Here is a 25,582-nt window from a genome sequence, read left to right as displayed (position 1 = left end):
AGGCAACCTATTAAAAAACTTACTACTCGAATCCAAAGCTAAAAGGAAAAAAATAAATAAAATACCAAACCCTAGAATCATCTAATCTTCATCTTCACATAGTCCTCACAAAGTTCACCAAAATATAAATCATTTGAATATCTTCAACAATTCAATGAATAAGTTATTCGTTTATCTTCATACTTCTTCCCCTAATCTTCTTCTTCTTCCTTGTAAAATGAGTCACTTTTTTATTGCATATTATTAACTATTGTACTTCAACATCTTAGATGTTGTTTTTTTGTATTATAGTGTAGTGTTTGCATTCTATTTTGTGCTATTGTTTTTAACTTGTATGCTAAATTTATCTATATCCTAAATTTTTTTAAGAAAAAGAAAATGTTTTTTCAATGTATCAGTATCCTCATTTTTTAGAAATATATATATATAACGTATCTTTAAACGTGTTCGTATCTTAGTTTTTTAGAAATTGACGAATCACCGTATCTGTGTCTGTGCTTCATAGTTAGTAAGCCTCTTAACTTATTTGAGCTTGAATACTCCACTTCATTTTGTATTTTTTTTCTTAATTATTTTAACTTTTTACGTAACTATCTTATTAGGTCAAATTTCACTCATAACAATCTATTTTGACTGATTCAACACTAAAGTATTCAACCCAAAGGGAAAAAAAAAAACAAAACGTTAAAGTAAAAATTTTTTGGCATAGAATAGTAGAAAAATGTTGGTACCATAAATATATATATTTTTTCTTTGTCTAAAGTAATGAATATTTTGTTGAAACATCCTATAATTATAATCATATACTAAAGACATGAAATGCGAATCCATTATATACAATTATTATGCACTTCTACTTTTTAAGTAGGATTCCTCATCCCATGTTTTTTTTTTCTTTTTTTCAATTATATCAATATTATATCAAAATTAAAAGATATGTTGGAATTTTTTTGTAATTTTTAAATTCAAAATATACCATTCTATTATTTTCATTTTCACTGCCATATTGCAACTAATAAAGCCGCAAAAAAAAGGTTTTGTCTCCTTCAAATTTTAATGGTTTAATTTAAAAAATCGAGAACAGTTGATTTTTCCAACTATATCTTCGAATTTTAAGCAAAAAATAATAACGCAAAAAAAAAAAAAAAAAAAAGATAGAGAGAGAGAGAGAGAAAGAGAGAGAACAGACTCGTCGTCGTGGTGACTGAATTACTGCCTTACAAAGATCATGGAGGCTTTAATTTTTAATTTTATCATTTAAAATTAAAAATTATTTTTATATATCTATTTTAAACTATTAGGTAATAATTATAAGTTATAAAAAGATAATATGAGGTCCATCTTAGTAATTATACTTTAAAAAGGAGTATTTACTTATCAAACACTTGTAACCTACTTGTTCAAGTATAAATTTATCAAACATTAATACGATTTATTATATCTAATTTTTCAAAAGAAAAAAAAAATACAATTGTGAACAATTATTTTAAAAACTACACAAATTCCAAACGAAGCTTTAGTCACCTAATTTTCCACCTAAGGAACTTGGATTTGTAGTGATACCGTCATGAACTTTGATTTATAGTGATTGCATCCTTATCCTTTTAAAGTTTATAATAATTTAGTTTCTGAATTTTGATATGAAACAATCTAATTCCAAAACTTTTAAGTTTAGCCTAGTTAAAATTGGCATCCGAATGTCTTAAGAATAAAAAAAGATATGTGAATCAAATCTCCCTCTTCTTATTTTGTATAAAAAAAATCAAGTTTACAACCATTTAACTTATACACTCTAAAATTTGTAATCATTTATTTCCTTTTTTGAAATTTTTCGTTAAACATATAATTATTGATTTTGATTACATAACGATTCAGTCTTTTAACTCTTTGTACTTTATATACAAAGTTAACCCTTAATCACTTATTAATCTACATATGTGTAAGAAGTTAATCAAATCTTGATTATATTTTTACTATAGAAACCAATTCTTTTTTTCTTTTTTAGCAAAGATACCAAATTGATACCGATTGTAGAGTACAAGCACTAAATTTGATAAATATTAATAGAGTATTTGAAGTGTCGAGTTAGTTATTATAGTCCTTATAATAGTTTGCTTTTGAGTTAAATATTATTTTAGTCGGGCTTATAATTGTTTGTGTTTTGGTGCAAACTATTTTAGTTATGATAGAAAACAGTAAACATAATAACAAAAAGAGAAACAAATGATGAGTAGAAAATAATAAACACTATAACAAAGATAGATTTAAAAATAATAATAATGTAGTTTTTTATTATATTACATATTTATATGTCAATCGAGCTACGCTCCACTAATTATATGTTATAATAGTTGGAAATATCAACCATTATAATTAGCACCTTAAACATGGAGTGGGCACACACATAAAATTGAGGCTCAAATCACTACAATAATTTGGGTCTTTCCTGACGATAGAAACCATCGGCAAAAGTTCCAAACACCATCGGCCAAATCTTTCCCGACAGTCCTTTGATCGTCGGCCAAATCATCGAGACACCTTCGTCAGCGGAACCTTTCTTGATCCATAAAAGTTTTGATGTACAAAAAAAAACAATATCTCGACGGATGGAGGATGGGGGGGTTTTCCGACCCTAAGACAACCGTGGGGATAAGCTACCTTATCCGGACGGTCCTTATAAATTACGACTGTCGAGATAAGATAGCTTATTCTGATGGCTCGTTTTCGCCGTCTGGATATAATGGTTATCTCGACGATGCTTCCGTGGTAAAAGTTATATTGGAACTATTTTAGCGTGCAATTATACTTTTTCTCGACCCTCTGGACCGTCAGGGGTTGGTTACTTAGCGTCGAGAAAAGCTAAAAAATGAATAAATTTTTTTCTTCATTTTCTATATTTTATATTTGTTTTTGTTTTTTTTTCCAAATGTCATATTTGTTTGAATCTTACAAATATCAAATAAACTAAAATAAAAATGGTCAAAATCAAGTAGATGTGTACAATAGTAAATAATATTATAGAAAACATGATCTCAAGAGTTTGTCAAGTAAACAACTTACTGATAGTATTCGTCTAAAACACATAACATCCACAAGTCCTTAACTCCAAACTAACATTACATGATAATAAACTACCTATAAAACACAATTATACAACCTAATATGCTTGTTGGGAAATGCATCTTCAACATAAATCTCGATATACCTACAAAATACAAATTTAAATAAGTTTAATACTCAATATACCATATACCAATCTCAAATGAATATAGAATTTAAAACTCGACTAAAAATATGAGTGAATTGAAACAAACCAACTCCCCCTCTAACTTCAAACCAAACTCAATATAGAACTTATAACCCAACTTAAACTTGATCATAATTATACATTTACCCCTATATACACTTTAAAACCAATATAAGAACATTAACAAATAAAACCCATTTTAACTTCAAACCAAACCGTATTTACACATTAGAACTTAAAACTCAACTGAGAACATTAAAAATTGAAACAAACCAACTCATATCTACATATTTCAATCTCAAACCTAATATATAACTTAAAACCCAACGTAAACTTAAACATAACTATACGTTCACCTCTTTACCAATTTTAACCCCCCCCCGGCGCGTCGTTTATAACTCAAATTCAACTTTAAAATCAAATGTGAGATATAATGTCAACATAATTAAACAATCACCCCCTTTACCAATTTTAAACCCAACATAAGAATATGAACAAATTCAAATGAAGTTTATTGATTCCCCCCACACTTATTTTTAGCACAAACCCAATATAGCATATACCCCATCTCAAAATTATTCTCAATCTCAATATAGCACTTATAACTCAACTGAAAACCCCAGTTATTTTAACTACAAACTCAACTTCAGAACACTAACTATACTTTACATAACTGCAGGATAACAACATACACAATCTTCTAATTAGTTTACTACGAAAGTTGAAGAACTCATAGCTAGTTTGATTTATCTCTCATGAGTTGTAAGATCATAGCTTCCATAGCATCCATCTTAGATTGTCTTCTTTCTTCCAGTTCGTCCAAACTAACCAATCTAGCCTTTAAGGATTCTATCTCTTGTTGTTGTCCCTCTATAACTTTCAATGAGGATGTACTCGACAATGATTTATTTATTTATTACCCTTTAGTGTCCTAATTGGAAGAAAAAATAGAAACATGATGGAAAAAATAGAATTTATACCAAATACAAGGTTTGCACGTTACTCCTATTCTTAGAAGACTTGGAATTTAGTGGTGACACAAGCTAGAGATTAGACTCTATCACACATTTCTACCCATCAATTACATTTCAAAGCATGTAAAATAATTGACACAAACCATCCACATTCAAATTCATTCACATAAACCACCCCTCAACTACATCCCTCCTTAAAGAAGAAAAAACATAAACCTACATCCTTCCTACAAAACATTTCAAATTCATAAATCAAACCAACATACTATATCTTTCAAATCTTGTGAAGCAATTGATATAAATCTGTCACATTCATCCACATCCCTCTCTAAAAAAGAAAAAACATCATTAAAATGGAAGAAAAAGAACGAAAACGAAAAAAAACGAACGACGAGGAGTGGACGACGACGTTAAAGTCACATTCATCATATTCATCCACATCCCTCTGTAAAGAAGGAAAATTAAAAATGAAAAAGAACAAAAAAAAATTGGAGAAAATGGGAAAAAAAAAAAGCATGGTACCAAAATCGAACGGTGAGCGAACAGTAAGTGGACGGCGAGAATCCCAACTATAGGCGGCGGGGTTTTAAAGATTAGACGACAAGCAGAGGAAGAAAGAACGAAGGAGAAGAAAGAAGGAAGAAGAAACTGTGGGCGACTAAGAGGGTTTTTAATGAACTTTTTTCGATGGTAGTTCGGTAAACCATCGGGCTAAATACCCATATCCTGATGGTCGCTCGAATAATCATCGGCTTAATTACAAACTTCTAAAGGTCACTCGAATACCGTCGGGCGCAATAATGCTACCCCAACGGGTTTCCTCCAACTATCGAGAGAACGTTAAAAAACACTTTTCTTATTGTTTTAAAATTAAGCCTCTCTTGACGGTGTTCCCTACACCGTCGGGATAGACGAACAAAAAATCTAAAAAATCTCTTTTTTAAGTTAAGCATCGCCTGACGATTGCATCACTGTCGGCGTAAGTAGGGATACATCCACAACTCCCGACGATCAATGCATCCACATTCTCCCGATGGTGGTCTTACACAATGTTGAGATAAGTTTAAAATTTTCCATAACTTTTTTAATTTTTTATTTCGCTACCTCTCGATGGTTCTAAACCGTCGAGCTAAATAACTTTACCCCAACAGTTTTCCTCCGACCGTCGAGAGAACATTAAAATGCAGTTTTCTCATTTTTTAAAAAAATTAAACATCTCCCAACGGTTCGGTTAGCCTGACAGTAGGTTTATATACCATTGGGATAGATTGGTTATCTCAACGGTAGTGAACTTTCTGTTGGGGTTTTGTTTTCTCCTAGCACCACAAATTACCGTCAGGGAAAATGAGATAGCCTGACGCTTTTTCTTGCGTCGGAAAAAAGTTGTCGGAAATAACCAAAATTATTGTAGTGAATACCTCTAAAATGTTTGAAACTTGAATATATAAACTAAGATCCTGTTTGGTAGTAATTTGGTCTTTAATTTTTGTTTTTAAAAATTAAATCTATTTCATATGTATTTCTTATAATGATTTGTACCTTTCGTAAATACAATAATTGAATTTGGAAGTAGAAATAATGTTTATATGCTTAATTTTAAAAAACAAAAATAAAAAATAAAATAGTTACAAATCAACTCTAAATTATTGGATATGAAATTGTTACTCCAATAAAGTTTGATGAAAATGAAAACAATCATTGGTTTGGTACAGTTGTAATTATGATTAATATCTTCAAATAATATTGTTAATCATAAGCAATAACGAGCATCCACGTGGCATTTCGCGGTATGTACGGTGGTGACGTGGATTATCCGGTCTACGTGAGAAAACCGGCTGGTGGAACTCGACCGGTCGTTGTCGTTGCGGGTGGAGACCACGCGACCACTGAGCGTGTGGTTATATTAATGATGACTAATACTTTGTGTAAAGTCTCGAATTTTTCTTTTTCTTTCTTCTTTTTCCATATAATTTGGAAAATAGCAAGAGAATTTTTTTTAATAGAATTTATTGTTAAAAATAAAATGCCGTCTAACCTAACATAACAAACACGTCTATCTTTGAGAAAAATATTTTGACTTTAAGCATAAAATTTCTAAAATAAAAAAGGAAACCAAAAAGTTTATAGGAGAAAAATACTTTTTAGTTCTTAAATTTCGAATTTAGTTTCTATTTGGTTTTTAATTTTTAAATTGTTATACATTTAGTCTTTAAATTTTAAATTTTGTTTCAATTTTAGTCTCTAAATTTTAAAATGTTATAATTTTACACTTAAGATTTGAGTTCTGTTTCAATTTGGTTCTAAAGCCTCAAGATTTTACATTTTTAACTTCAATTATTCATAAAATACTAATTTTCAATCAATGACACCAATTTCTATTAATTAGTTAAAAACAATTATGAAGTGAAATTTTAGTTTTAAAAGTGATAAAATAGAGTGAAACCTAATTTATTTTAATACTTTTAATTATTTTTAATTTATTATTATATTAAAGACGAAAAATTAGTATTTAGTGAATAATCGAGATTAAAAGAGTAAATCTTGAAACATATGAACCAAGCAAAACTCAAATGTATAGGTAAAATTATAACATTTTGAAATTTAGGAACTAAATTGAAACCAAACTAAAAAATTAAGGATTAAATGTGTAACGTTTTGAAGTTTAGAGACTAAATAGAAATTAAACTCAAAATCTAGAGGTCAAAAAGATATGTTCCCAATATTATATTATTTGTGTACATTTCAAAATTCTATATTATATTAGAAACGTATTTGTTAAAAAAAATCGAGAGTATTATTAATTTTTAGCTTAATCATCAGAAAAAAAAAAAAAAACCAAATATCTATTAAGATTGAGTTGGTATCTTTTCAGAAAAAGATAAGTATAGTATTATAAATAGTCCAATGATACATTAAATCACTCAACAAACAACAACATTTGGATTTGAGAAAATGTCTGAAATCTTGGTCTTTGGTCTCACATATCAAGGTTTTTTTTTTTCTATAAAAAAATATTATTATTTATTTATTTACAGTCACTCTACCATAGCTCTAAACTTTGTTGTTATATTGTAATTTTGTTGTATATCGTTTATCATATATTGGTTATCAATGAACTAATGAAGTATCCCTTAAAATAATAAGAGTGACAGACATTTATACATTTGACTTGTAACTTAACACCTAAAAGATGTAAAAATCTTTCTCCAAAAAAGGTAACTATGTTTAATAGAATCGTGATTGTCTTTAAATTTAAGTAAGAAGTTGGTTTGTATTTCTAAGTTATTTTTAATAAAACCATCATCAAAGGAATAGTATAGGTTAAATTGTAAATTTGCTCTTTGTAATTTGAAAAAATTAGAATTTAGTTCTCATGTTACACGCTGCAAAATCATGATTTCATTTTATGTTTCTTGTATTTGAACATTATATTTACAACTACATTTTTTTTTTTTTGTAAGTTTAAGAATATTGACTTAATTTTTGAAAACATTGGTAGCAGGAGGATTGCAAAATATAGAAATTATTTACAAATTCAATAATAAAAATTTTAAATGATAGAAACCTTATACCAATGAGTAATCATTTGATTTTTTAAAATTACGTCGCTTTTCTCTCCATTTCTTACAATGATTTGCATATTTTTAAAATAAAAAATTGAATTCTTCATTAAATTCCAAAACAAAAAATATGTTTTTAAAAACTATTTCTTTTAGACTGATCGATAATTATTTGGTTTTTGGTTTTCTTTTTCTATTTTTGAAAATTAAGTCTACAAACACTACTTCCATCTTTAAATTTCTTCTTTAAAAAAACCAAGTCAAAATTTAAAAACTAAAATAGTAGTTTTTAAAATTTTGTTTTTGTTTTTAAAATTTGACGAAAAATTTAACCATTATAGTAAAGAAAGACACAAATGATGGTAAGAAATAGGGAAGAAATTGATTTAATTTTAAAAATAGAAAATAAAAAACAAAATGATTACGAGATGATGCATTAATTTTCAAAGTTTGAATTGGTATATATATAAAATAAAATAAAATAAATAGAAAGAGAAATTAGGGCGAGAAAGCAAACGTGGTGTGACAGAGAGAAGCTCCACCTTTTGCTATTTAATAACCAAACACACAAAAAACAAACTCTTAAAACAAAAACCCATTCCCATATTACCAAATACCAAAATACAATATTACATTAAAATTCACTTTTCAATTCCAATTCCCAAATAATTCCATTCCCTCCGCCGCCTCCTCCCTTCACCTCCTTCCCGCCGGCGACTATGCAGCCCTGTAGCAGAGAAATGCAAACCCTCAACTCTCTCTTAAACCACTCCCAAATCTCCCTCCAAGACCTCCACGCCGACCCCCACCACCACAACGCCCACCATTTGAATCCACCACCACCACAGATCCCACCGTCTCACCTCCATCATTTCGATCCCTCCGCCGCCGCCGCCTCCCACGACGACTTCCTCGAGCAAATGCTCAACACAATCCCTTCCTGTTCTTGGCCTGACCTCAACCCTTCTTCAAACCCTAAATCCCCTTGGGATCTTAACCCCATCAATAAACCTTCCAGAGATATCTCCGACGATCCTCACCAGAATCACATCACTGCCACTTCTCCCGCAGCCAAAGCCGCCGTTATGCTCCAACAACAGCTTCTCTTGTCCAGAGGAATCTCCGGTTCTGCCGGAAATGGCGTCGCGGACCATGGCCTCCCTCCTATGCCTCTCTCCCTTGGAAATGCCGACTTGGACCGCTCCCAAAACGACGTCGTCGATGGATCCTGCTTCCGTCCACCGAACTCGGTTGGTTCCGTTATGGATCTGTCAATTCCTCGCCGGTGGATTCCAATTTTAACTCTGTTTTTTGGGCTCTTTTTTTCCTCAGGGAGGTTCTCTTCAATCGCATAGTTTCGGAGCTCCGGGAAACGTTATGAATCAAACTCCGGGAGGTGGGTCTGCCGGAGTTTCTCAATCTCAGCCGAAACAGAAGGTCAGAGCTCGCAGAGGCCAAGCCACTGACCCCCACAGTATCGCCGAAAGGGTAAAACTAAAATTCTCCCATTATTATTCAAATCTTCAACTCTCTGTTTTATTAAACCCCATTAAATCATCTTCTTCATTGAATCATTCTCTGCATTTTCCATTCCATTTTCTCACGTTTTCTTAGGAACCAAACAGAAACAAAATTAGGGTCTTCATTTATTAATCGCAAGAAACCGATGATTATAAATTTGTGTCGTTTGTACAGCTTCGAAGAGAGAGAATTGCAGAGAGAATGAAAGCCCTGCAAGAACTCGTTCCCAATGCAAACAAGGTCAGTTTCTTCCTTCATCTTCTTCACAGAATCACATCTTCCATTTTCTTTTTTAAATTAATCTATTTATTCATCCCAATTTGTTTTTTTTTTAAATAAAAATGGGAGTCCGGAGTGTAGCATCTCCCAGCCTCTCTCTGCAAGAGTGTAACCGCCGGTCAGTTTTGTACCTGCTTCGTAATAAAACCAAATGGTCAGGGGCAATATAGTCATTAGACTTCCGGTGAGAAACTAATCTCACGGAAATTCCGGGACACGTGTCGTTAGTATAACAAGACAGTTACTAACACAATCACGAACATGTAAATATCAGTAACTCATCTTTTTTTTCTTTTTTTTCTTTTTTTTTTTTTGAAAAAAAGGGTATATTATCGTACTTAGAAATAAGTAGAGAGCTGGAAAATGGAATATTTAGGTGGTATTAATTAGTAATATATGGGATGAGGGGATTAAATAGCAAAATTAATAAATTGAATTTAATAGAGAAATTATTGATTGAATCAAAATAAAAATGAAATGAATCTGAAAGGGCTTTGGAATTTCAGACAGATAAAGCTTCAATGCTTGATGAGATCATCGACTACGTTAAATTTCTCCAGCTCCAAGTCAAGGTATGACTCTAATCCTAACCACTTATATTATTTTTATTTTATTCTAATTATTAAATTTTATTTAAATAATTAAAAGAAAAAAGATTCCCTGGATGGGGTTATTAATTTTTTTTAATTTTTTTGGTTATTTTATTTGGTGTAGGTACTGAGCATGAGCAGGTTGGGGGGTGCAGCTGCTGTGGCTCCTCTCGTCGCTGACGTCTCCTCTGAGGTAAAAAAATTGTTCGCCATCTAGATTTTGTTTTATGTTCGGTTTCTAACTTATTCTAACTTTTGTGAATCAAATAGTGTAAATTCTAAAACAATATTTTTATATTTTTATTGTATCCAAAATTTAAATTTTAAAATTTAAAATGTACAATTATATTAAATAATGTTAAAAGCATTTAGAAATAGAGTAGATGTGATATTACAAATTCAAATTCAATTTTTTAAAAACTAAAATATCTATTAGTAATATAATATAAGGTTAAATTTCAAATTTGGTCCCTGGATAAAGTTAAAAATTAGTTCGTATGGTTTTAAAATTTAGATTTTAGTTCTTTTGATTTGATTGAACTTCACAGTCTTTATAGTTTGTTGAGTCTATTTACGAAGCTTTTAAAATTATAGAGACAAAAATTTTAATTTATCCTATAAATTATATATTATTACAAAATAATAATTTTACAATTTCTTTTAACATAAAACACATGTTCATAAATAAATTAATAAATTTTATTATCAACTAATTTTTAATGGGTAATTATAACTAGTTTGCAATTATTTAAATTAACATTCGATTTCTGAATTCTGCTATCAAACACATAGTTGAGAAAATGAAATACAACTCTGTTTTTATTTAATTTCTTGTTTTCAAATTTCTGTTTTCAGATCATCTATCAAACAAGTCCTAAACTACTTTTTTTTTTCTCTTTGAGTGGGTAAATATGAAAAGAAAGTTTTATAATTATTTAAATCATAACTATTTTATTTTTGTTTTTAGTTTTTAAAAATTAAGGCTATTTTCTCACTCTTTTTTACTATGATTTGCATCCTTTTAAAGGGTGAATTCTTAGTCGAATCTAAAAAATAAAAACAAGTTTTTAATTTCTTTTTAGTTTTTCAAATTTTAGAATTGGAAGGTGGAAACTGTGTTTATAGACTTAATTTTCAAGGGAAAGAAAACAAATGATCACAAAAAGGACCTAGTTTTTGTTTTTAGATTTTGAAAATTAAGTCTATAAATATTTATTCCACATCTAGATTATCAATCTACTTTTTATCACGTGTTTCAAAAAACTAGTCAAATTAAAAAAAATTTAAAAAACATGTTTTTCTCTTGAAATTAGAATTTAATCCTTATACTAATGATGGAGTATGAAATTAAAAAGAAATAAATTTAACTTTCAATGACGGAAAAAAAAACGAAAAGCAAATTTGGTGATGGTGATTTATAAATTTAATTTTGTAAGAGAATAAATCAATTTGAACTCTACACTTTCAATTTAACCAAAATTTCGCCTAATTTAGATAAGAATCAACTTTCTTATAAGTTTTGCACTATAAATATTGTTAAAAATTCTTCTTAAAAATAAATTTCTAGAGAAAACGAAACTACAATTTTTTTTAAAAAAAATATATATAATTTTCGGAAAGGTCATTTAACGAATAATAAAATTAAACTAATGGATTTTTAGATTGTTGTGTAAAATTAGTTTTTTTTTAAAAAGGAAAAAGGAATTTAGGGATTAAGTTTATAAGGTGGATGAGGCGGCCAAAAAAATTCCTTTAACAGAAGACGACAAAAGGAAAAGTGTAGCACGCGTGCGAAAACCTTTTATCAGCTTTTGGTTTGCCTGTCCTTTTCCTTCAAATAATATTTCATATGTAATTATTTGGTTATTGGTAAAAAAAAAAAAAAATTAAAAAAAAAAAACAAAAACATAAAAACGTAAAAACGTTGTCGTTTCAGGGGGGCGGTGAGTGTATGCAAGGGAGTGGGGCCCAAACTAGCCGGAATTCAAACAATGGCAACGGCGGAAACCAAACGGCGTCGTCGAACGACAGCATGACGGTGACGGAGCAGCAAGTGGCGAAGCTGATGGAGAAAGATATGGGATCGGCGATGCAGTATTTGCAAGGGAAAGGGCTCTGTCTTATGCCGATCTCTCTGGCCACGGCTATATCAACGTCCACGTGTCACTCCAGGAACCCTTTGATCAACAGCGGCGGTAGTAGTCAGCTTCCGGTGATGGCATCGAACGGCGAAGGGCCATCGTCGCCGAGTATGTCGGTGCTGACTGTGCAGTCGACGAGTATGGGGAATGGCTCCGTTAAAGACGCCGCCTCCGTATCAAAGCCGTGAAGACGGCGGCGCGTGGTGGATTGACTTTTTGTTTAAAAAGAAAAGAAAAGAAAAAGGAGTCAACCATTGTAGAAGTCTACGAAACTAAGGCAGTCTTATAATACGGCGCCGTATTCTCGTGGACTTCTATTTGGCCTACAAACCCTAACCTAAAAGCAAAAACCCTAAAAAGGCAAAGGCACCTCCTTCTGACATCAAAAGCCTTTTTTCTTTTTTTCTTTTTTTCTTTTTTGCTTTTTATGGGTTTAATTATAGCAATTTTTGGTAATTGCTTAATTTTCTTAGCTTAACCAACCAACCCATATTTTCCTATTTTTACATTACAAATGTCCTTTTTTTTTTTTTTCCTTTTAATTTTAGTTCTCTTCTACTACTTGTACTTGACTCAATGGTTTGTGTTCTAATTCAGTAATTAATTACTAATTTAACTAGATAGAGTTGTTTACAAGGCATCATGTCTTCCTTTATTGGGTTTAAGTTTAATATCATAATTAAAGTTAAGGTTGGATGGGTTTAGACGTTATTCTTTTTTAGTAATAAAATCAAATCAGTTTTTTTGCTTTACTCATCATCATTATTATTATCCAAGAGTTTTAAGGAGGAATACAAGCATTCTTTTAAAATAATATTTTTATGAAGTCAAAATTTTATTGTGAATAAAAATGTCAATAATAATACTTGTAATAGTTGATTTTTTTCCATAGTTTTATGCTTTTTTCAATTTCTTTCTCTTTTCTTAGAGTTGAAATTTCATATGGCAGTTTGATTTCGAAAAGGATGATTTTCTTCTTTTAGGAAAATGTGTAATGATTATGTGTAAGTATATTTGCTTTAACAGCTCATTCCAAACTTTAAAATTGGGTAATTGTGAGAAGGGAAAAAAAAACATCTTCCACGGATAGCACCATTTTTTTCAATTATTTAAATACAATAAAATTGTAATTTTATGAGATTTAAACACTGTCACAATTAAAATTAGTGACAGTTATTTTTTATCATAGTATTCTCGATAGAGATTTTAGCGTCAAAGACAATTTTTGAAAAATATCATAATTGAAGGATTTTTCTATCTTTCATTATTTCATCGAATTTTTTTGATTTGTGATTTCTATTTATGAATCGTTCATTCTAATCACCATTCCCCATATAATTCTATATAGAAATTATTTTATTTAAATAATATACATAAATTTGAAAATTTGAAAAGATAGTTATATTACTTACATTATAGAATATCAAATGAAAATAGTGATTAGTAATGATTAGAAGAAACGTCTAAAAAATAAAAAAATATTCGAAAAGAAAAAAAAATTATTATTTTTATTTAAATAATACGATAATACGAAGGCTAGTAAAAATGCAGAAAAAAGGGAAATGGATTCAAGAAATTGGCCATTTTAAAAGAAGAAAACGGATAGTATATAAATGGGAATTGATTGAGTTAGAGTTTTAGAGACCAAATCTGAGGAAGGAAACAAGCTTTTGGGGCCAGGTTACAAAGCAACAGTAGCAATGAGGTGACGTATTTTCAATTGCATAATGCATGGTGGCGCGATAGGGTTGGACGGTGGCGGTCGAAGGCAGAGCCGGTAACGTGGTAGCCAAAGAGGAGGATGCGCATGTGGAGGGTTAGGGGCCTAGGGCTTCAGGAGAAATAAGAGGAAAAAACATAAGGGAGGAAAATTTTGAGAATAAGGAAAAAAAAAATATGAACATTATGCCCGTTGGGTTTGAGGAGGTATAAACATTATGCCAGTTGAGCTATGTTCTTGTTGGATTTTTTTTAAGAGGTATTGTAATTAAAGTATTTTTTTTAAATTACCAACAAGAGCGTAGTTCAACTGCTATCAACCTCATTTTGAGATTTGATTCCCGATCCCACACTTTAATTACAATATCTTTAAAAAATAACTGTCATAAATATCCAGAAATACGAAAAATAAGCATTTGACCATGAGGACCAAGATAAGACTTATGGTATATAAGTTCTTAACATTTTATTATTTTTATTTTCTCGGGGGTTTTGGATTTTTTTTTTTTTTATTTTTTGAGAATTTTTTTTTCAAAAGGTAAATGTGAGATATTTTTCTTCAAAAATTAAAATAATAAATTTTAGTGTGAAAATTGATGACCAAAAAAATAGAAGGGAGTACACCATCCCTCCTTCCCCGAGAAAAATTGACCATAGAGAATGTAAGAACAATTGACTAAAACTTTCACTTCAAGAATAATTGACCAAAACTTTCACTTCTTTTTTCTCTATATTTTTATTCAATTCCGGTCGTCGTCCTAGCTAAGATTCTACTAAGATCTTTTTATGGTATTTCTGACAATTACCCCTTTAAAATCATATTTATTGTTAGTTTATAGTTGATTTTTTCCTCCAGAAAAAGAAACACTTTATTAGAGTTTAAGTAATCATATTCAGAATTGTTATGACAGAAAAGTGTAAACAGTAAACAATCAAAGTGTAAACAATAAAAAATCAACATCCAAATTTACTTGGTACATTGATAGTGTGTTAGTTACGTCCACGGATAGAGGGACAACAGTTTTATTAGAAAGAATAATTTAGATTACAGAACACGTGTGTTTCTAAAATTAGAGAGTTTATATAGCATACTTCTTTAAATTCTATGGTCAAAATCGTAAATAATGTATTTAGTTATTTGAGTGTCAGATACCATATTCAAGGTATTTCAACCACATGGTTTTTTTTAGTATGGAAATTATTATTATGACCTAACCAATTTTAACTTTAAGATTTATTGAAATTACACGATGAACTAAATGTGAACGTTAAAAAATACAGTAACTAAAATAGAACATAAATCAGTGTAGCTTACTATTTTACGGTTTGTTAGCTAATAGAATTTGAAGTGGTAGGTAATCTTTCACTAACCATCATTTTTATAACATATGGTATCTAGTGTTTATGTTCCTTACTCTTCTTTTGCTAAATTTTTATATGCATTCTGATTCATTTGTTAATCATTTTTTTTAAAAAAAAACCTTCCCTTTTCTAAAAGATAAAGGTATTCATCCTTCTTCAAAAAAGGAATTTATCAATAGCTTTTTTATCCTTTTTTTTAATCTTTATATATATATATATATATATATATTAGCATAATTGAAAGAAAAAAAGTTTTCTTTTTATAGAATTCTTTTCTCTCATTATGAGTCGATAAACTTATACATTAAAAACAGAATGAAAGTATTATAAAATGAATGTTAATAATTGTAGAACATTCTTTAAAATGGATAAAAGGAAATTGTAGGTAGCTTTAGATAATAATGAAAAGGCACTTGATTTAAATGGTGGAGTAGTTAGCTCAATCCCTAACACATGGATTTTGATTTTATAATTTTCTTTATATAATAATATGACATGCTTCGAAACTAAATGCCGACCATATATTTTAGTTTCATACTATAATTTCTTGATAACCCCAAAGTCTATGCTAGCTTGAGATGATTAATTACAAATTTTAGGGTATATCATTTTATCAACAGAGTACATATATATATATATATCTGTCAAACAATATACTTGAGATTACACGAAATTTTAGTAAAAACTCGTGTTTGTTTAAGAATGCCTTGATCTGATGCTCCTAATGACCAAGTTCGAAGATCTCACTGGCGCCGTATCTAAACTCTCTAATTCTATTGGTGCTTTTAGTTGTAGTTTTTTTTTTTATATTTCTCTTCAATAATAAAAATCATTCTCTCCCTCTACTCATGGATGTAACTAATGTAATGTTAGTAAATTACGTATATTTTTGTGCCATTTTTATTGTTATTTGACATGAAAAACGAAAAATATCCAACCTCAAAAGAAGAAGTACATGTCAATTATTGTAGAGCTATCCTCATATTACATGTTTAAACACGAGAACTTATAAATATTCATTAAATTTGAATATGTTATGCAACATTAGCAAATTTTGTCTTATATGCAACAGAAAATTTTACAAACTCTAAGATGCTTTCTTATTTCACAGTTGACCTAAAAAAATTGCATTTACTTACCTTATAGACAATCAATCACATCTTTTCTGTCATAGCTTTAAATTTTATCCACGCGTTTTCTTTCAATTTTATGAAGAATAAATTTTAAAAAAGGAGGAAAAAATGAAATTTGTTGTTTTCATTAGACTAAAAAGTAGTAACTACACGACGATGTGAAAACTCAGATTGAAAATTAGTATCTCATTATTATAAGCACACACAAAGTTTAATCTAATTCAAATATGTTATAATGTCATTCCCTTTAATGTCAACATGAATCATGAACTCTATAAGATAGATTGAAAAAAAGGGGTTATTTTATTTTATTTTAAACCATAAAAATACAAACTTTAGAGTTAGAAAAGCATATAGTTGCGTTTAGGGCAAACTAAAGTAGAAAAAAAAAAGATAGGAAATTGAAATGGAGTAGTTTGCTGTCGGACTCTTTCTAGAAAAATAAATTTTTAAAAAAAAGAATTGAATAGAATATCCTATGTTTATCTCAACAAAGTATGAAGTGAAGAAAAAGCCAATAGGAAATTAGGGTTGGGTGAATAATTTTAAAAAAATAATATCTTCAATTTTGACTTTGAATTTTACTTTGTTTTTAAATTTGTAATTCTTTGTTTTGTTTTGTTTTTAATGTGTTGTCGTATTTATTAAACAATCTTGATAAGGAGTGGGAAGCGACTAATGGGCCCACGACGACCGACATGTAGTCCACTACTCTTAAAGTCCAATACGGAAGAAATTTTATCAATGGTGGGGTTGATTTTTTGGACCAATTTTCATCATTTGACTCATTATTTCGACTATTTTTTTAGTATTATTTCTATCATTATTTCGACTATTTTTTTTAGTATTATTTCTATGCTAATGATTTTAAATGATAAAACTATTTAAAATATTTTTAAATATAACAAAATGTATATCTACCACTGATAGATAGTAAGACATTGATATATACTTATCAGTATCATTGATAGATGTTTATAAGTGATATATCATCTATCACCAATAGATGGTGACATTATGCTATATTTGTAAATAAGTTAGTTCATTTTATTATATTTAAAAACAACTTAATTTCCACATGATTAATAAAAAAATTAAAAAAGAAAAAAGAGAAAAGAAAAAGAAAGTCTCCATAGAAATCCAGTTCAATTCAATCCAAAATTATCAAAGGTTATATTTAATATAGGTTAAATTACAAATTTAATTTAAATTTGTGTTTATTTGATCTTGAGCTTTAAAAATATCTTATAGATCTCTTGTCAAAACAAGCATAGTTTCAATAGCATATGAGCGTGTTTGCGACGACAAGATTTGTCGTTCAAATTCTGCTACTCCTTTTATACTTTAAAAAGATAAATAAATCTCATAACTTCTAGTTTTGTGTCTAATATCTCTAACATATTCGAAATTGTTAATAATTAATTGATTTGATTTATATAAAATTGAATTTTATGTTTAGTGTGACTCAATGTTGAATGAAAAATTTTGGATCAATCACAAGTTACCACGTCATTTACTAAATTAATGACAAAATTCTAAATCATTAAATTTGGCCCCAATTAGGAGTCGACATATGTCCCAAATTGAAGTTGAAACAAATTTCGATGACGCCACGTCGTTTTATCATGACCGTTGAATCAGATAAGATTAATTTAACCCGATTTGATATTATTCTTTGTGTCAAAGTCCAACTAAACCCAAAAATAGATTAAATTTGACCCAAATGTCAAATCAAGTCTAAATCCAATTAATTGGGCCCAAAGGCCAGGTCCATGGACCAACTAAGCCCAAACCCATGAAGCCCATTAGAGAACTCTATAAATAGAAGAGCTTTTCTCATTCCAAGGGTTAGCAATTCTATACGAGCTTATAGGGAATTCTCTACAATCATAAGACTCCTTGACCCCTGAAGCTGACCACTCCTAAAGCTGACCACGCTTGAAGACTAAAGTCCTTGACTCCTGACCACACCTGAAGACTGAAATCCTTCGAAGATACAAGCATTCTGAAGACTGAAGTCCTTCGAAGATACAAGCAAATTGAAGTCCTTTGGAGATGCAAGTATTCTAAAGACTGAAGTCATTTGAAGATCCAAGCATCCTAACCACACTTGAAGACTGAAATCCTTTGGAGATACAAGCATTCTTCGAGAGAATCAGATGATCAAGTACTAGAGATAGAGATCGAACTACATCGCATCAAATCAACATCAACATCAACATCAACACCAACTTAAATTCAACTCCACGAAACAAGTTTCTCCGGAAGTCTCGTGCGAACACTAATCCTCCAAAAAGATCAACAAACCCGAAGGCCGATCATCCAAGAAGATCAACAGGCCTAAAGGTCGATCGTCCAAGAAAATCAACAAGCCCAAAGGCCGATCATCCAAGAAGATCAACAAGCTCAAAGGTTGATCGTCCAAGAAGATCAACAAGTCCAAAGACCGATCATCAAGATTATAATTTCTTTTGAAAGCATCAAAATACTCTCACTTTCCACAAAATTAATACAAATACAAATTTCAAGTTCTACGAAATAAATTTCTATTGAAATCTCGTGCAAACACTCAACTCTCCATCTAGTTCGTTCATGAATTTTACAAAATGTTGGATAAATCAAAGATTTATTAGACAATCTTTGACATAAAATTGAAAAATCATGGACCTATTAGACACTAAGTGAAAGTTTATGACCTACTAGATATATTTAAGTTTAGAAGTTTATTGGATACAAAGTTTAAAGTCCCTGATTGAATATAAAATTCGGGACCCATTAGACTCACTTTAAAGTGCATGAACCAAATAAACACATCGTTGAATGTTCAGACTAAAGTTGTAATCTAAGTTGATAAATATTTTGTTAAATAATTAAAAAGAAAACAACCTTGAACAATGAGGTAGATCTCAATTATACTCCTCAACTTTGAAAAGTTTTTTTTAACTCTTGAAGTTTGAAATTTGTTTCAAAACAATCCTTGAGGCTTTTGTCAATAAAACCACGAATGAAAAAGTGTATCAATTTATGTGTTGATCATGTGAGCATATCCAAACACATACGATGAGTAGATTCAGAAGTTCAAGGTGGGCAAAAATAATAAATGAAAGAACAAAATATTCGAGGTGCAGATTGGGAGAAGACAACATATTTGGTCCACATGCTATGTTTTTTTTTTCTTGCTTACCATGTATGCATTTGGATTGCTTACATAAACAAACAGAATTGTTTTGCCTTAGAACTTAAAGTGCAAAAGCCTATAAGGATTGTTTTGAAACAACATAATTCCAACTCAAACTTTTTAAAATTTTTTTTTTTTAAAAAAAATACTCAAAGTAATTTCTTTGAAATCCTATTTCTAGAATTTTTAATCCTCTGCCAGTTATGACAGTCGATAATGGAGTTTCATCTCTTCAATAGGTAAATTTCAGAAATGACATCAAGTTCAACTAAAGATTTTAGCTGTCTAAGAAATCAACGATCCGATATGAGATTACCGATCATAATTTGCTTTCATTGCACCTGGATTCCGAGAAAATTTTCTATACTAAGAATATATTTCATACACAATACACCCTTCATTTATTATGTACCATGTCAGCATACTTTTAAAAATAAACTAAGGTCCCTAACAGATATACAAACATATTTATGGGGAGAACAAAGAGAGTTAGAGTACACAAAAAAGATTTTCCCACTCACCTTAAATGTTATTATCCAAAACTTAATTCATCCTTGTATCCTATATGAGTATGACAATGTCAACAACCCAATGTCTGTGTGCATGTATATCTTTACAAGAAAAAGAGAGACAAAAAGGAAGACAACCCAAAGGCCTTTCAAGATAAAAGAACCAACACAAAAAGGCCTTTCAAGTTCTAATTTCTAATAATCATAGTAAGGCTGTAGGTACACCAAAATTCTTTGTGATGAGAAAACCACCAAAAAGTCATTTGTTGAATATTATATAAAAAAGAATCTTCCCAACATGAACTTCAGAACTCAATAGCACATTTGCACACGGCCTATAGAACAGATCTTGTTCAAGGTCGTTCTTCCAAACTTAAAACTATTCTAAGGGGACTCTTTCCAAGTTGTCCAAATCATTGCGAAAGCACCACATGATATTTGCCTAGCCCCAAAAACTTGTCCCCAACAAAGCTTCCAGCAACCAGTTCTCAACCATTTTCGGAAGCCAGATTGAAAGACCAAACCTTGGCCACAAACGGACAAAGAAGCAGCAAAGTAAGATCAATCCTTGTATCTCTATCTTGAGAATGTCAATCAATATAATGGATCCATTTATTAATCAACTTGATGGATCTCCTCAAGATTAATAGGTTAAAAATCTGATCAGAGCATTGATTGTTAGTCAGATGAATCTCAAAATTGTCTCAATAGTATAGTAATCATGGAATTTTTCAAGGGCATTGAGTTTGACTAGTCTATTAAATGATCTCAATCATATCATGTTATCAGAGTACATCTCATCATTTCCTTTAAGGCCTTTCCAAAGAAAAGAATTCTAATCCTAAACGCATTCAATCATTAAGAGTTATCCTAATTTAGTCCCAAGACATCCAATCAGTATTGAGAAGCCTCATCCGATGCTGTCTTCTTCACAAGGTAACTGAAGAACGGATATAAACTTCCAGTACTTACAGCCTCATATTTTTGGTATGACATGCAGTTTCATCGATAGAATGAAATTTCCAGGGAAAAAATAACATTTTTGTTTGGAACAGAACCGAGCTTTAATGGAGAGGTAAGAAAGGATAAACAAGTGCATACGAAAACAAAAGAAAAGGTCCCGGCACAAAAAAAAAAAAAAAAAAAAAAAAAGCTTCGACCTTAGCTGCAGAAAAGGACTCCAATCTAAAAGAACTAACAGCAGTTATATGTTTGCTAATATTAAATTTTTTTAATAGGAACTAGGAAATTAGAACTTCCTTAGTTGATTATGTTTTATCTTATCCTATATGTTGTTATATTTTAGAGTTCGTCTATCATCATTTTTATGATTTTGTTTTAGTCTGACCTGTGTGGAAGGATCAGTGTCCATCTCAAGTAAGTCGCTTCTCTAATTTTTGCTAGGGAAATCCTTTAGTAAATGAAGGATACCTACAGAATCTTGTCCTCTTTATCGATGCCTCCCAGGATCAATTCACGTTATTAAAATAAAATAAAACAGAAAACCTTTAGAAAGCCTCCATGAGGCTGGCGCCCGGGTGCTAGAGGCACAAAAGAAAGTATGTGCCCCTTAAGGGCTTCTTTATATATATTATTACTACTTAAGACCCTGCTTTCGCTGGCTATTTCTCTACCATTCTAATTCTTCTCCCCCAACCATTCTATCAAATATAGAAAGTTCGAACCTTGCTTACATTTATGTTTCATATGTTATATCTTTTTCTTTATTTAATTCCAGGATATACATATATATTTATGTAGAGCACCTCCCGTAAAAAGAAAAAAATCCAGACTTTTTAGACTACTGTGATTTAGTACGCCTCAAGCTTTAAAAAAAACACTAACAAAGAGAATGATCAAGGATTTGAGAATTTTTAGTAGGCACTGCAGATTGATTTATGGCTGAAAAGGCTAGTAAAGTCGCACATATCAAATGCCAAGCATGAGCATCTACAAGCAAAACTAGCTAATGTGTCCGTACAGGTGGATGAACCACACTCAGGCTTCCAAGTCTATGAGATATCACTTAATTGAGATTTTTTTTCTTTTGATAAGAAACGGAGAAACCTTATATTAAATAAGAGAAACAGAACTACAGCTAAAACGTGTTAGGAAAGAGGGATCCTAAGCCTAAAAATAGAAGGATAAGAAAAGGAAGGACCTCCAATCTTAAAAAAAATAAGAGCACGTTGTGTATTACAAAAAAGAACTATGCAGAGCACTCCAAGAGGCAGTTAACGGTATATTTTCAATAAAAACATTGAAGGTACAGGTCTTATCTGAGAACAATCTTCTATTTCTTTCCTTCCACATCGCCCAGAGAAAAGGTCGGCAAGCATTACTCCACAAGAATCCAGCCTTCTCCTTGAGCCACCAATCAGACAACCATTCAAAAAGATTATCTTCCACTTTATTCAGAGGGCACCAAACAAAGTAAAACGGCTGATAATGTAAGTCACACAATGAAGGAAAAGGTGATTGCTGGATTCTTCAGTCTTGTAACAATAAAGGCAGATGTTTGGAGAGAAAGCCAAGTCTGGATTCCTTCTTTGAATTTTATCCATAGTGTTTTCCACGGGCAAAGAGACTCAAAAAGTATATTTCCTAAAGGCTAATATAATCGAGTTGAATATATATTCCTAAAAGCTAAAACTTATGCAATCAGCCAATATTCCCCATGCACTTCACACTTCTTCCTATTCAAATTGTGATTGGGAGGTCATTTCTATACAGCCAAATGAAGCAATTACCGTATCATGAGCCAAGCAAACACATGCATTATCAACTAACCTTCCCACATTAGAGAAGTTATGCAGTCGAGAATACAATATGGAAGACAAATGAAGTAGTGTAGTATTTCTACACACTAACAAAGCATCCAAATAAATGTGAACAATGTTTTAAAAGGCTAAAGGCTAACCTTGAGGCTTTTCCTCTTGAAGAGGTAGGACGTAAGCCTCGAGGTGGTATGAGGCGTAAGCAAATTAAAAACATTTTACTAGTCCTAAATTGGTATAACCAAGTACGGCTAAACACAATAGTCATATAAAAGTTTAAAATAATAATAATAAAAAAAAAAAAAAATCACCCTCACAATTTTCACTTAATCAAAAATTCTAAAAGGATATCTTTATCATCACTACTACTACTATTATCATTAATGAGATTGATTTATACTATAATTTTTTGCCCTTAATGTTCTTAAAGTCACAACCATAAAAGTAATCCTAGTACAAATTGTCACAATAATTCAAAACTCAATATTTTTTAAGAACTAGAAAAATCTCTATTATTTTTCTAATCATTAGACGGGGCATAGAAATTATAAGCCTCTATGCATTTTCAAAAAGGTGTAAGCCTCTTCTATGAGAGGCATAAGCCTCTTATTGGTCAAGGAAGGCATAAGTCTCAAGGCTAAAACTTAGAGCCTTACCTCGAGGCAAACCTCAAGGAGTTAGCCTCAATAACTTTTTAAAACAATGAGTGTAAATCAACTACCAAGACCATGACTAACAAGTAAGGGGCAGTGAGACTAGTAATTTTCAATTAGATAACAAATTTACAAGTTTTTAGGGCCTTGTATATTTAGTTCATACGTCATGATCGTGTAAGAAGTTAAAACTACCATAACTTAAAATTATATGTATGAAAAGGGAAGGAATAAGGTTTTGTAAGTTGGTAAGAAGATTGACATTATTACTAAATCTATTTCCACAGTCATCTCTATACAGAGTAAAAGAAAAAGAGGCAATAGAACAGAAAAGAAAAGGAAAAAAAAAAACAAAATAACGATAGTGATAGGACTCTGACCGCCCAAAGCTGTTCCGGGGGGCCTGTGTTTAGTTTAATTAGTGGGCTTAAAAGTGTAAGGCTGCGGAAGTATCAAGGGACCTCTCCTCGAATCTTTGTCATCTAGAAGTCTTTGAACCCTACTGTTCTGACAAAACTTCCTATCAAAATGCTTCACCTACCAAATCATAAACATCATGGATCAAAACCTAATAGACCATAGAGTCTAAGAATGAAAATTTGGAATCCCCAGTGATTGGGAATCGACATTTACCCAAGAAGCTCTGCAAAGTTTGACAAAATAGGCTCTCAAAGCTTTACACTCGGCAGGGTAGATAAGGCCAACAGAAGCAATTTCAGTGGGCTTTTTGTCAGATTCCTTCTCCACACAAGCGTAAAAAGCATCGCGAGCCTTGTTCAGATGCATCAAATTGGCATATTAACACTCAAAACATTCTTATCTAACAGAAAATGGTAGAGAATAAGTGATATCGAGAGAGAACCTTGTAGCAAGCTTGTCTTGATTCCGCTAGAACGTCGCTATGAACTTCATCTAAGCCTCCTGATGCATCAGCTTCGACAGCCATAGTTTCTACAGAAACGAAGCTGCTATGGTTGCTTGGTCTCCTTCATAGTCGGTTGGGGTTTTTCGTCGTCCCAACCAATTTCGCTCCGTAGTTTTGGGCTTCAGATTTGGGCCCAACCTCATTGGACTCCATGGATCTTATTACTGAAATCATTTGGGGGAAACGGAGGAAATTACTATAGGACCGAATTTCTCTAATTTAAATATATATAAAAAAAATCGAATATAGGAAAAATAATATAATATGAGATTTCAAGATTCAAATCAAAATATGAAGATAAACTATGAACCAAAATTTCTTCATCAATATTCACATAGAAAAATGAAAACCATTCACGTTGTATATCTGAAACAAATTGAAATAGTCAAAATTGTGTATTTTATGAATTAACTACACCATAACTAATAAAACTGATGAATTAAGTACAGGGCAATTAAAAGAACTGTTAAGGGAATTGATAAAAACAATTTATAAAATCGTATAAATACAAAAATTCTTATAAATAGAAAAATCCAAAAAATATTTACACTTTATAGCGAGAAGTTACAAGTGTGTTTGTACTTTTGGAATTCTTTGCTATAAAGTTTAAATATTTTTAAATATTTTTTTATATTTAAAAAATTCCTTAAAAATATTTAGAATTTGTGTATCGATATATTCATGTTTAAAAGAAAATTATAAGAAATATATTGATAAAAGAAATTTTAGAATAGTATCATTTAGTGAGATTAAAAGAATAGATAATTTAAATGTAAAAAGTCAAATTTAAAAAAAAAAAAGATATAATTATGAGATTTTAAAATTTAAATCAAAATTTGAAAATAGAAAATTATTTAGATATGAATTTGAATTTGGAGGATTTTCAAAATACGAATGAAAATTTATATCCTTATCCGCATGGTAAGAGAAAATCCATTCATGCTTAATATCTAAAACCAAATCAAAATAGCCAAAATGGTGTATTTGATGAATTAATTACACTATAATTAACGG

General features: G+C 30.6%; 2 protein-coding genes across 2 annotated transcripts; one reads left to right on the top strand and one right to left on the bottom strand.

Annotated features, from left to right (window-relative positions):
• Window positions 1–8,296: 8,296 nt before the first annotated feature.
• LOC120071746 (bHLH transcription factor RHL1-like) lies at window positions 8,297–12,948 on the top strand. The gene is made up of 6 exons (XM_039024123.2): window positions 8,297–9,031; window positions 9,114–9,269; window positions 9,477–9,542; window positions 10,088–10,153; window positions 10,296–10,364; window positions 12,108–12,948. The coding sequence occupies exons 1-6, from the start codon at window positions 8,501–8,503 to the stop codon at window positions 12,498–12,500; spliced, it is 1,281 nt and encodes a 426-aa protein (XP_038880051.2). The 5' UTR covers window positions 8,297–8,500; the 3' UTR covers window positions 12,501–12,948.
• Window positions 12,949–23,879: 10,931 nt separating this feature from the next.
• LOC120070767 (Cytochrome c oxidase, subunit Vib family protein) lies at window positions 23,880–24,714 on the bottom strand. Its single transcript, XM_039022651.2, has 3 exons — window positions 24,506–24,714; window positions 24,277–24,414; window positions 23,880–24,180 (listed from the first exon to the last, which is right to left on the bottom strand). Exons 1-3 carry the CDS (start codon window positions 24,587–24,589, stop codon window positions 24,058–24,060), a joined length of 345 nt encoding a protein of 114 aa, XP_038878579.1. The 5' UTR covers window positions 24,590–24,714; the 3' UTR covers window positions 23,880–24,057.
• Between the last annotated feature and the right edge of the window lie 868 nt (window positions 24,715–25,582).

This window comes from Benincasa hispida, chromosome 2 (genome assembly GCF_027475165.1).
Source record: "Benincasa hispida cultivar pf3 chromosome 2, pf3_genome.v1.1, whole genome shotgun sequence".
NCBI classification, from domain to species: domain Eukaryota; kingdom Viridiplantae; phylum Streptophyta; class Magnoliopsida; order Cucurbitales; family Cucurbitaceae; genus Benincasa; species Benincasa hispida.
Note: the sequence above shows the minus strand (reverse complement) of the source record. Positions and strands in the feature narration are given on the sequence as shown.

Coding starts and splice junctions, on each gene's coding strand:
- LOC120071746 (XM_039024123.2), top strand. CDS start 8,501: ATGCAGCCCTGTAGCAGAGAAATGCAAACCCTCAACTCTCTCTTAAAC. Junction 9,543..10,087: donor TCGTTCCCAATGCAAACAAG/GTCAGTTTCTTC, acceptor TTGGAATTTCAG/ACAGATAAAGCTTCAATGCT. Junction 10,365..12,107: donor TCGCTGACGTCTCCTCTGAG/GTAAAAAAATTG, acceptor TTGTCGTTTCAG/GGGGGCGGTGAGTGTATGCA.
- LOC120070767 (XM_039022651.2), bottom strand. CDS start 24,589: ATGGCTGTCGAAGCTGATGCATCAGGAGGCTTAGATGAAGTTCATAGC. Junction 24,415..24,505: donor CAAGACAAGCTTGCTACAAG/GTTCTCTCTCGA, acceptor CATCTGAACAAG/GCTCGCGATGCTTTTTACGC. Junction 24,181..24,276: donor AACTTTGCAGAGCTTCTTGG/GTAAATGTCGAT, acceptor ATGATTTGGTAG/GTGAAGCATTTTGATAGGAA.